Source organism: Coregonus clupeaformis, chromosome 24 (assembly GCF_020615455.1).
Source record: "Coregonus clupeaformis isolate EN_2021a chromosome 24, ASM2061545v1, whole genome shotgun sequence".
NCBI classification, from domain to species: Eukaryota; Metazoa; Chordata; class Actinopteri; order Salmoniformes; family Salmonidae; genus Coregonus; species Coregonus clupeaformis.
Window position 1 is genome coordinate 7,466,074 of NC_059215.1, and position 13,568 is coordinate 7,479,641.

A 13,568-nucleotide genomic window follows, 5' to 3' on the forward strand; every position below is an offset into this window, starting at 1 on the left:
GAGGAATATAAGGATTTGGAGATACTTACCTTTGGGAAATACTCACCTTTGGATATATGCACCTGTGGAAATACGTGTGGGACATTTGGAAGGACGTTTTGCTGGGTTGGCCACTAGCTGCAACGTGGAATACAGTAAGACTGGGGAAAAGTTATTTGAGCGAGGGAGAGTTATGATTTTGGATGTGGAAGAGACATCCCTGAACTGTTAACCCTTAAAGAGCCACCAGAGAACAGAATTGTGTTATACTTTCGTTAGTTTCCCAAGACCTTTAATAAAATCCTTGTTTTGGTTGAACCTGGTCTCCTTGCACTACTTGAGCAATCCCGCTGAAAGCTGTGTAGCCTCTCGTGACATCACAAGATTTTCATAGAAGCTTTTAAAATGGTCATTAATAGCATTGTTGTTTCTAATTAAACAATTTGTATCCTCATCTTTTAAAACTATAACTGCCTTGGCATGTATTTGTTTTGTGAGGGATGCAAGGTGTTTACCAGGTTTATTTGCCATCAAATAGTATGTTTTATTTGAGTTTAACCTGTAGTTATTGGCTCTCTTCAAAAGTAAAAGATCATATTCCTGCTTAAGGAAATATATATATATATATTCTTTACCTTCTAAAGATTTTTTATGGGCTTTTTCTAAGATAGTGATTTTTTTTTAAATGATTTTTTAATTTCTAAATCAGATTTAACTTTATGAGATTATCATTCCCCTAATTTACTCCTTTAAAGCGTCCCAAATTATGTTGGGTCGGCTTTTCTCTGTCCTCTATGTCTACATTTGTAATGGTAAAGGTTTACATTTTTTTGTTTATGTATTTAATAAATTTCAGGTCTTGAATATGCACTCTGTTCATTCTCCATGTTCTGTCGCTAAGTGTATTTTCTGTTGATGTGATTAAGCATGAAACACGGGATCTGATATCACTATACCTTGGATTTTTGAACCCAGTATATTGTTGAGTGCATTTTTGGAAATATAAATGTAGTCAATTATTGAATAGCTTTTCTTACTTTGAGAAAAAAGGAGTAGTCTTTTGTAGTTGGGAACAGTGATCTCCAGGTGTCCTGTAAATGATTTGTAAAGATGAAATTTTTCTGCCTATTTGGAGGTTCTTTGAATTTGCCTTTGTCTGTCTAACTTGCCGAATGTGTGATTTAGGTCGCCTGCTAAAATAATAGTTCCTCTCTGGATTTGATCTAATATAGCTTGCATTCTATCTAAAAACACCAGATTTGCCCCAGATCAATATGTATTTTTCACCATTTAAGGTACAATTCAAAATGAGAAAACAGCCTTATTGGGCCGTGTGCTGGGATATAAGGGAAAGGGGTGTGTTCTTGTTTATCAGGATGCCTACATCTCTGCTATTACTACAGTAGGTGGCAGCAGAAGCCTCTCCAACCCTCTCATTTTTTTTATGTAACTTTTTTTTTGCCATCATGGAGCCTGTCAATGTAATACGTTGGATTTTGTAGGCCTTTACTTGTATTGAATCAAAGTTAACCTTGTCATTTCCGTCTATCATTGAAGAACCAGGTAAAACATTTTAGCAGACATGTCATGTGAGGGTGGTGGACATTCCATGGATATGGGAGAGTCATAGTATGAATAGATAGTTATTTTATACATTACATATATAGAACGTGTGAACATGTAGGCTGAGCAAACATTTAACAGAGAACAAAGTACCTCTTTGTACTTTGAGGCGCTGTGCCTTTTTAGGGCTTTTAAGCTCCAACTCCTCTCCTAATGTACCAAAAGTCTGTGGATTATTACATCGTAAAAACATTGTCGAAAGACTGCCACTTAAGTACTGTGGTCAGTTTGTAATACCTTGTGAATTAAATTAAAGTATAGTGGCTGGTGGGGCTCTACTCTGGGAGAGTCGAAAGACTGAAGTGAGATGAGTGAAGGCACCACACATACAGTACTTCAGGGAAGTGTCTGATGCCCTCCCGGCCACCCCGTCCCAATCCCTCGGATAGAGCCCATCACCAGTCCCACCAATAACCACCATGGGATCTTGCCTATAATGGCGGCAAACAAGGATCCTCTCCTAATCTTGCAAGAACTGTTATTTATTTTACAGCAGGTTTGCAAGTCACAAAAAGAAATACAATTACATTGTAATATAGATCCTTCCTTCCCTCTCTCCCAAGCCAAGCTTATTTCTCTCCACCTTCCCCTCCCAGTATCCACCCCCCTTTACCCCACCCAAGCCAAGCTTGTCCCAACCTCCCAGCCCATGTATTATATTAATTTAACAATATGTTTGTTATTGCCTTGGATTGAATTAGAACATATCATGATGTAAATAAATGTCCTAAATTTGGAGACTTAAATGTTTTTTAAAAAATAGAAAAAAAAGAAAGATTTGGGTGGGACTGCAATTTGCACCACTTCTATAGAATCACCCATATAGCGTTTTGGATTGAAACGCTTCAGTTGTCTTATTTTAATAGTTTGTGCTGAAAATATTCAGCAAGTTCATTTTCCGTAGCCTGTTCATTTATCAAGCTGATGATTGGTGAACCAAGACGCTGGTATGTTACCGTATCCTCCCAGCCTACTGTAAACTATTTACCCCACTGCCTTCCCCCATCTCCTCATCCCTACAACCCCCCCATCCCATCCCATCCCCCCAACCCCACTGCTCTAGGGTTTCTGTCATCAGACATGAATGAAAAAGGATCTCATTAGGATTCCCCAAACCATCTCTCCTCTGGATATCTCCTCCTCACAGCCAATAACCAACCATCTGAGTGGGTTAGATATTTATGCTGCATAAACTATACAACCGGATTGCTATCATTATAGTGTGTAAGTTAAATTGCTAACATGCAGTTTAGTTTAGGTTATTTGTGGGATACCTGCTATGAACACCCTATTAACTTTGTTAACATTGTGCAATGGTTTATCCAGATAATTGCCTTTTTCAGTAACAATCTAGGCAAGACTATAGGAAAGATCAACACAATACTGTATTTACTTAGACCATTCCATCAATAGAGGTTGAATCAATAAAGGATGGGTACACTGAAATCATTGGAGCATGATGCTTCCTTGAACTGAAGGTGTTTTTATAGTAGTCTGTCACAGTCATTGAGAGCAAAGCTACTACAAGTTCAAGAATGTTGTTGACATGACTGGTGTGCTCGAGGATTCTTGCTTTCCTAGTATCCATTTGTTTGTATGTTGATTTTTGACATGGTGAAATGTTGTCTCAACACATACACTGCTGCTACTGTTTATTATCTGTCACTGTACTCCTAGCTATATGTAGATACAGTATCTACCTTACCTCGTACCCCTGCAAATCGACTCGGTACTGGTACCCCGTGTATATAACCAAGTTATCGTTACTCATTGTGTATTTATTATTACTTTTATTATTACGTGTTTTACTTTTCTATTATTTCTATATTTTCTTTCTCTCTGCATTGTTGGGAAGGGCCCCTAAGTAAGCATTTCACTGTTAGTCTACACCTTTTGTTTACAAAGCATGTGATTAATAAAATTAGATTTTATTATATTTGTCGCCTGCAGACTCAATGGTGATGATGATTTTCCTTGCTTTACACTGCCGCCCAGTGGAGAATAAGGGACTTTGAACGGGGACGCTGCAGATTTCAAGGCACAGGAGAGTCCCCTGTGGTGATAATGGCTTTTGCTTTTAACCTTTCCACAGTACAGTATGTAATGTAATGTAACACTATGCTGTCGCAATACCTAACTGGTTGTAAATTAAAGTTTATGTTCAGACTCCAGTACCATTGCTAGAGTGCAGTAGGGTACAAGCTCAGAGAATAATAACCTACAATAATCAACAGAATAAATATCCTACCTATATTTGAAGATCACATTTTCTCAAAAAAATATAAAACAGGAGATTTCCTCAAATATTGTCAAACATTGTCAATAGTTGGGTCAATGCTATTAACAAGGCTATGTAGTCTACGAAATTTAGAAATAGTCCACTCATCTGATGGTTTGCAATGTGATTTGTACATGTAAGTTGGATCGTAGTTACAATGTAATTACAGTATAGGTATACAATGTTTTTTATATATATATATTTTTATTTATTTTTTTGGGGTGGGGGGGAATGGATCAGCTTAATATTGCAGATAGATTGTATCTTCTATCAATGTAATTGTCTGCATCACTTCCAATCCCCCATGTTTTTTAAAATATATATATACTCCCCTTTATTACTTTTCAACCCCACCATCCTTTCCCTACTTGGAGTAAATTAGTGAACAACAATGCCCAGGCCTCTACTTCCGGTCTATACTTACTATCTACACCTTATGGACAGAGTTAATTTTACAATAATTATATTATATATACAGTGGGGAGAACAAGTATTTGATACACTGCCGATTTTGCAGGTTTTCCTACTTACAAAGCATGTAGAGGTCTGTAATTTTTATCATAGGTACACTTCAACTGTGAGAGACGGAATCTAAAACAAAAATCCAGAAAATCACATTGTATGATTTTTAGGTAATTAATTTGCATTTTATTGCATGACATAAGTATTTGATACATCAGAAAAGCAGAACTTAATATTTGGTACAGAAACCTTTGTTTGCAATTACAGAGATCATACGTTTCCTGTAGGTCTTGACCAGGTTTGCACACACTGCAGCAGGGATTTTGTCCCACTCCTCCATACAGACCTTCTCCAGATCCTTCAGGTTTCGGGGCTGTCGCTGGGCAATACAGACTTTCAGCTCCCTCCAAAGATTTTCTATTGGGTTCAGGTCTGGAGACTGGCTAGGCCACTCCAGGACCTTGAGATGCTTCTTACGGAGCCACTCCTTAGTTGCCCTGGCTGTGTGTTTCTGGTCGTTGTCATGCTGGAAGACCCAGCCACGACCCATCTTCAATGCTCTTACTGAGGGAAGGAGGTTGTTGGCCAAGATCTCGCGATACATGGCCCCATCCATCCTCCCCTCAATACGGTGCAGTCGTCCTGTCCCCTTTGCAGAAAAGCATCCCCAAAGAATGATGTTTCCACCTCCATGCTTCACGGTTGGGATGGTGTTCTTGGGGTTGTACTCATCCTTCTTCTTCCTCCAAATACGGCGAGTGGAGTTTAGACCAAAAAGCTCTATTTTGTCTCATCAGACCACATGACCTTCTCCCATTCCTCCTCTGGATCATCCAGATGGTCCTTGGCAAACTTCAGATGGGCCTGGACATGCGCTGGCTTGAGCAGGGGGACCTTGCGTGTGCTGCAGGATTTTAATCCATGACGGCGTAGTGTTACTAATGGTTTTCTTTGAGACTGTGGTCCCAGCTCTCTTCAGGTCATTGACCAGGTCCTGCCGTGTAGTTCTGGGCTGATCCCTCACCTTCCTCATGATCATTGATGCCCCATGAGGTGAGATCTTGCATGGAGCCCCAGACTGAGGATGATTTACCGTCATCTTGAACTTCTTCAATTTTCTAATAATTGCGCCAACAGTTGTTGCCTTCTCACCAAGCTGCTTGCCTATTGTCCTGTAGCCCATCCCAGCCATGTGCAGGTCTACAATTTTATCCCTGATGTCCTTACACAGCTCTCTGGTCTTGGCCATTGTGGAGAGGTTGGAGTCTGTTTGATTGAGTGTGTGGACAGGTGTCTTTTATACAGGTAACGAGTTCAAACAGGTGCAGATAATACAGGTAATGAGTGGAGAACAGGAGGGCTTCTTAAAGATAAACTAACAGGTCTGTGAGAGCCGGAATTCTTACTGGTTGGTAGGTGATCAAATACTTATGTCATGCAATAAAATGCAAATTAATTACTTAAAAATCATACAATGTGATTTTCTGGATTTTTGTTTTAGATTCCGTCTCTCACAGTTGAAGTGTACCTATGATAAAAATTACAGACCTCTACGTGCTTTGTAAGTAGGAAAACCTGCAAAATCGGCAGTGTATCAAATACTTGTTCTCCCCACTGTTATATATATATATATATATATATTATTTATTTATTTTTGCTCCTGAACTTCTTCTACTCTCAACCTCTCCGATCATTTTCATGATGTCCATCCGGTTTGCTTCTATATGCCATATCTTTCTAACTGTGCTCTTTCCCAAAAGCTCCCAACATACAACCTATATACTTATTATGGACACAGTATGCTTACATTATTAGCTATCTTTGTTATTATTTGTTGTTATTTGTTATTAGTCCCATCCTTCAACTCCATTCAATACCTCCCATCTATCTCTTAACACCATCCATATAGGATTTCTATTTGCCACATATATTTAAACCGTACTGTGATGTTTTACAAAAGTTCTGAACCTTTCTATTCTCATTGCTTCTACAGATTGTGAATTAAAAATAAACATTTTTGCTAAAAGTATTATTATATTATTGATTGATTGACTATGACTTTTCAGATCACCCAGTAATGCTATCTGCAAGGTTAGCTCCAGGTAAATATTGCAATCCTTTAGCCATTCATGGACCTGTGTCCAAAAACAAGCTACAAATGGACAGAACCAAAACAAATGATCTAATGATTCTGTCTCTTCACAGCAAAATCTGCAGAGCTGGGAAGATTGTATCCCCCATATAAATTACATTCTATTGGTAGCAAGAATTTTATATAATAATTTAAATTGAAAGATTCTAATTTTTGAATCTGGTGTCGTTTTGCGTGTCAGTTCATAAACACTATGCCATGGGATCGGGTACGTCAAAGATCTCTTCCCAACTATTTTGCAATCTATATGGGACGGCTGTCAATCCTTTGGTCCTTAAGTGAAACTGATATACTTTTTTATTTATCACAGTTTTCCTTAACCAATTATGTTCTTTAATGCAAGGCCGACAGACAAGTTCCTTACTTTCTCCCCCTTCCACTTTCCTCTTCCACTTTTGCGGTAAGGCTGCAATTATTTGGTTGTAATTTTGGGTAGAGCAGACATTTCCATATGTTTTTGTTAGCTGCATGTGCAACATAACTCCACCAGTCCTACCGATGATATCATTTACGAAGATTATACCTTTTTTAAACATTCTGTCAAAAAATAAAGTTTTTTTGTCAATTAGTATATTTGAATTTAACCACAATATTTGTTGCATTATTTGTTCTGTCGTTTCTGGAGGATTAAATTGAAATTGCAACCAACTTTCTATGGCTTGTTTTAGAAATAGTGATATTTGGGAGATTATTTCCTTTTCAAATAACTGAAAGTGAGAGGTTGTAATCTGAATAAAGGGAAAAAGGCCTTTCTTGAACATTGGGTGAGACAATCTTACTAATTTGCTTGAGAACCAGTTCGGATTTAAGTATAACTTTTGTATGACTGAAGCTTTTAGTGATAGGTCTAATGCTTTAATATTTAATAATTTCTGTCCCCCGAATTCATATTCATTATTTAAATATACAATGTTGCACAATAGGCTTATAGTTGTAGTTACACTGTAGCCTACCTATCATAGTCAGAAAAGTAAGATATGTGTGAAAATGATGGAAATGTTGATAAGGATATTATTTTTAAGAACGAATATTGATATTTGTAAATTGAAACAATGTAACCTGCTCCGGTATTTTACCTGAGCAGATTTGAGGGTAAAATGTGGTAAAATCCCATCGGATGTTGCAACCAATGAAAAAGCTGCTGACATTGACAGATCAAAACACCAAACCTGTGGCCTATGGTGCTTGTAGTTTTCTATGCCACAAACCCCCATTTCTACGAGCACTATTCCCTGCTCTACAGAACTACATATTTTTATGCGCTGGGTCTTGGAGCAAGACGGGTTTGCGTTTTCAGTGGCTGGTACAGCGAGTGTTTTAGAGAGGTGGCCATAAAATCGTTGGTTTCTTTATAATTTGAAATTGCCAAGAAGTTGACAGCCGCAAGTATGCAAGCGGAATCGGGTATAGTTCCCGACTTCGAGGTTGGAGATGAGTTTCAAGAGGAACCAAAAACGTATTACGAATTGAAGAGTCAGCCCTTGAAAAAAAACAGGTCGGTGTTTTGACTGTGTGCACTGCTATTTTCTGCGGTAAAGAGGTATTTGCTATTCCATTGATGTTTGTAAAAGTTTTAATAATTGAGGAGATTTTTTTTTTTTTTTTGGGGGTATAATTACATTATTTCCAATGGGGGCGTTTCAGCAAGGATGTTATCCTATAGCAAACGGTCCTATCCTATTGAGGACTTTCTATGAGGAATTTGTTTGCTTTCCATTCCTTATGTCTCTTCTATATTGCTCATTTAGTTATGCAACACTTGGGTGTTGTCTTGTCAACATACAACTTCAAATATTAACCTGTGAAGAATACAGTTTGTTCGTGGATTTTGAACAGCCACAGGGAGTAGACTATGATGTCTTATTCATAGTGATTCCCATAGCGAACTAAACTCCACTTCATGGTGAACTTCCTTCACCATGGAGTGGAGTGAAGTCCGCTTCCATAGTTATTTTCCACATGTATAGTCTAAATGCATTTTCTTTTGAAATAAATATATTTCATGCATTGTAAATGTGTTCAAATGTTTGTCACATTTCACTGGTAAATTACATTTAAAAAACAAGACAATTGTGCCATCTGGTTTGCTTAATATAAGGAATTTGACATTATTTATACTTTTACTTTTGATACTTAAATATATTTTAGCAATTGCATTTACTTTTGATACTTATGTATATTTAAAACCAAATACTTGTAGACTTTTACACAAGTCATATTTTACTGGGTGACTTTCACTTTTACTTGTGTCATTTTCTATGAAGGTATCTTTACTTTTACTCAAGTATGACAATTGAATACTTTTTCCACCACTGATCAATATCAATAGAGACCTAGTAAGAAAATGTGTTATAGATTCTAAAATTAATTCAATAAATATTGTAGGAGCCATGTTACTTTCCAATATAGCTTATTTAACTACATAAAGGAACATGTATAGATACTTTCCTAAACAGTTAACAAATGACTTATTAGAGAGCTATTTGCATCCATATTGTGTCCTCTGTCCCCAGCGCTGAACAAAGAGCAGGGAGCTGAGTCAGGTCTGTTCGCTGGACATTACCTTTTACCCCTCTGCCGCCTGGGGTCCAGGCCTCCGCTGAATTGTTTTCACTTTGGTTATGTCTCTCTGTGTAAGATTACAAATAACTGGGACTTTTCTATTCTAAAGACTTATACATCAGTGGAGGCTGCTGAGGGGAGGACGGCTCATAATAATGTCTGGAATGGAGTCAATGGAATGGTATCAAACACATCAAAGATGAGGTTTCCATGTGGTTCATACCATTCTATTGACTCCATTCCAGCCATTATTATGAGCCGTCCTACCCTCAGCATTCTCCACTGTTATACATTTAAGTCCTTATACCATAATATTGCCTTCTGTGTAATTACAGTGGGGGAAAAAAGTATTTAGTCTGCCACCAATTGTGCAAGTTCTCCCACTTAAAAAGATGAGAGAGGCCTGTAATTTTCATCATAGGTACACGTCAACTATGACAGACAATTTTTAATGAATTTATTTGCAAATTATGGTGGAAAATAAGTATTTGGTCACCGACAAACATGCATGATTTCTGGCTCTCACAGACCTGTAACTTCTTCTTTAAGAGGCTCCTCTGTCCTCCACTCGTTACCTGTATTAATGGCACCTGTTTGAACTTGTTATCAGTATAAAAGACACCTGTCCACAACCTCAAACAGTCACACTCCAAACTCCACTATGGCCAAGACCAAAGAGCTGTCAAAGGACACGAGAAACAAAATTGTAGACCTGCACCAGGCTGGGAAGACTGAATCTGCAATAGGTAAGCAGCTTGGTTTGAAGAAATCAACTGTGGGAGCAATTATTAGGAAATGGAAGACATACAAGACCACTGATAATCTCCCTCGATCTGGGGCTCCACGCAAGATCTCACCCCGTGGGGTCAAAATGATCACAAGAACGGTGAGCAAAAATCCCAGAACCACACGGGGGGACCTAGTGAATGACCTGCAGAGAGCTGGGACCAAAGTAACAAAGCCTACCATCAGTAACACACTACGCCGCCAGGGACTCAAATCCTGCAGTGCCAGACGTGTCCCCCTGCTTAAGCCAGTACATGTCCAGGCCCGTCTGAAGTTTGCTAGAGTGCATTTGGATGATCCAGAAGAGGATTGGGAGAATGTCATATGGTCAGATGAAACCAAAATATAACTTTTTGGTAAAAACTCAACTTGTCGTGTTTGGAGGACAAAGAATGCTGAGTTGCATCCAAAGAACACCATACCTACTGTGAAGCATGGGGGTGGAAACATCATGCTTTGGGGCTGTTTTTCCGCAAAGGGACCAGGACGACTGATCCGTGTAAAGGAAAGAATGAATGGGGCCATGTATCGTGAGATTTTGAGTGAAAACCTCCTTCCATCAGCAAGGGCATTGAAGATGAAACGTGGCTGGGTCTTTCAGCATGACAATGATCCCAAACACACCGCCCGGGCAACGAAGGAGTGGCTTCGTAAGAAGCATTTCAAGGTCCTGGAGTGGCCTAGCCAGTCTCCAGATCTCAACCCCATAGAAAATCTTTGGAGGGAGTTGAAAGTCTGTGTTGCCCAGCGACAGCCCCAAAACATCACTGCTCTAGAGGAGATCTGCATGGAGGAATGGGCCAAAATACCAACAACAGTGTGTGAAAACCTTGTGAAGTCTTACAGAAAACATTTGACCTGTGTCATTGCCAACAAAGGGTATATAACAAAGTATTGAGAAACTTTTGTTATTGACCAAATACTTATTTTCCACCATAATTTGCAAATAAATTCATATATTCCAAGATTGCGAAGTAGTGCAGTCCTGTTTCTGTCGTGTGTCTGTAAATAGCCTGTAAATACCCTGTTTTTTTGTACCCTGTTTTTTTGTATCAGACTTTTCATCCTTCTACAAAATATACTTTCCTGCAACCCGCCTCACTCAATGTGGAACGGATTCTATTATTGACTTACCTTTTATCTAGAATCTAGAATCTCCAGTTGAAACTAGCTAGCCAGCTAACTAGCTACTTGCTATTAGCCACAGCTAGCGGTGTTTCACCCAGATCATTGGATTTTTTCCGCGGGATTAATTTTAATCACTGGACATTGATCACCGGATATTCGGCCAGTCTGCACAGCGCGTTATCGACCCAGAACATATCAGTTTTTCCGCCGGAATCACTGATTCACTGGACCTTTAACTCCGGATTCATCGCTACCAGCTGGCTACAACAAAACGGACGCTGTGGTCTGGCTAATCATCCCGAGCTAGGCCCATCTCCCGGCTATCTACCTCTCTATCAACCGGACGGGACCACCTAGTGTTGACACGGAGCCCCGCCGATCCTACACGACTGGTCTGCCGACGAAATCGTCTGATGTGGTTACGACGTTAACCACGAAGATTCCATCCATCTGCTAGCCCTGGCCCGTTAGCACACGTTATCCGTGGCCTCTTACTCACTAAACTGAACTAGCTACTGAACTAGCTACTTGCTATTAGCCACAGCTAGCGGTGTTTCACCCAGAATATTGGATTTTTTTCTGCGGGATTAATTTTTAATCACTGGACATTGATCACCGGATATTCGGCCAGTCTGCACAGCGCGTTATCGACCCAGAACATATCAGTTTTTCCGCCGGAATCACTGAATCACTGGACCTTTAACTCCGGATTCATCGCTACCAGCTGGCTACAACAAAACGGACGTAGCACACGCTAGCCGTGGCCTCTTACTCACTAGCGCTTCACCACCGGACCTTATGATAACTCAGCTATACAGCTGATATCTGCTGGACTGTTCCTTTTTACGGTACTACATCCTGTTTATGTTTAGCCTCAGCCCAAACATGGTTAGTTTATTGTTGTTTCGGTTATTTCTAATTGTACTATATCACTGTAGACCCCCAGCCTAGCTAAACCTGCCTTAGTTAGCTCCTTTGTCCCTCCCCCCATACACTCAGAGACCGACTCAATTGATGCCTCTAGAGATACTATCTCTTTCATTGTTACCCAACGCTTAGGTTTACCTCCACTTTACTCATATCCTTCCATATCCTTGTCTGTACATAATGCCCTGAATCTTTTCTATAACACCCGGAAATCTGCCCCCTTTATTCTATGTACCCAACGCACTAGAAGACCAGTTCTTAAAGCCTTTAGCCGTATCCTTATTCTAGTCCTCCTCTGTTCCTCTGGTGATGTAGAGGCTAACCCAGGCCCTGTAGCCCCCCAGTATCACTCCTACTCCCCAGGAGCTATCATTTGATGACTTCTGTAATCGCAAAAGTCTTGGTTTCTTGCACATAAATATCAGAAGTCTACTTCCTAAGTTTGAGTTATTCACTGCGTTAGCACACTCTGCCAACCCTGATGTTCTAGCAGTGTCTGAATCCTGGCTCAGGAAGGCCACCAAACATTCTGAAATTTCCATCCCCAACTATAACATTTTCCGTCTAGATAGAACTGCCAAAGGGGGTGGAGTTGCAATCTACTGTAGAGATAGCCTGCAGAGCTCTATCATACTATCCAGGTCTGTGCCCAAACAGTTTGAACTTCTACTTCTAAAAATCCACCTTTCCAGAAATAAGTCTCTCACTGTTGCCGCTTGCTACAGACCCCCCTCAGCCCCCAGCTGTGCCCTGGACACCATATGTGAATTGATCGCCCCCCATTTATCCTCTGAGTTTGTACTGCTTGGTGACCTAAATTGGGATATGCTTAATACCCCAGCCATCCTACAATCCAAGCTAGATGCCCTCAACCTCACGCAAATTATCAACGAACCTACCAGGTACAACCCTAAATCCTTAAACATGGGTACCCTCATAGATATCATCCTGACTAACATACCCTCTAAATACACCTCAGCTGTCTTCAACCAGGATCTCAGCGATCACTGCCTTATTGCCTGCGTCCGTAAACGGGTCCGCGGTCAAACGACCACCCCTCATCACTGTCAAATGCTCCCTAAAACACTTTAGCGAGGAGGCCTTCCTAATTGACCTGGCCCAGGTATCCTGGATGGATATAGATCTCATTCCGTCAGTAGAGGATGCCTGGTTGTTCCTTAAAAGTAATTTCCTCTCAATCTTAAATAAACATGCCCCATTCAAAAAATACAGAACTAAGAACCGATATAGCCCCTGGTTCTCCTCAGACTTGACTGCCCTTGACCAGCACAAAAACATCCTGTGGCGTACAGCATTAGCATCAAATAGCCCCCGCGATATGCAAATTTTCAGGGAAGTTAGGAACCAATATACACAAGCAGTCAGGAAAGCAAAGGCTAACTTTTTCAAACAGAAATTTGCATCCTGTAGCACTAACTCCAAAAAGTTTTGGGACACTGTAAAGTCCATGGAGAATAAGAGCACTTCCTCCCAGCTGCCCACTGCACTGAGGCAAGGAAACACTATCACCACCGATAAATCTACAATAATCGAGAATTTCAACAAGCATTTTGCTACAGCTGGCCATGCTTTCCATCTGGCTACCACTAACCCGGCCACCAACTCTGCACCCTCTGCTGCAACTTGCCCATGCCCCCCGCTTCTCCTTCA

The 13,568-nt window shown here is 40.1% G+C and overlaps 1 protein-coding gene across 2 annotated transcripts in view; it reads left to right on the forward strand.

The window, feature by feature from the left end:
* Positions 1 to 7,881: 7,881 nt before the first annotated feature.
* The window catches only part of LOC121537526 (microphthalmia-associated transcription factor-like), a 34,286-nt gene continuing 28,599 nt past the window's right edge, over positions 7,882 to 13,568 (forward strand). For both annotated transcript variants that reach the window (XM_041845136.2, XM_041845137.2), the window contains exon 1: positions 7,882 to 7,989. In XM_041845136.2, coding sequence (XP_041701070.1) covers positions 7,883 to 7,989 — 107 coding nt within the window. In that variant the 5' untranslated portion in view covers position 7,882. The remainder of the gene's footprint in view (positions 7,990 to 13,568) is intronic.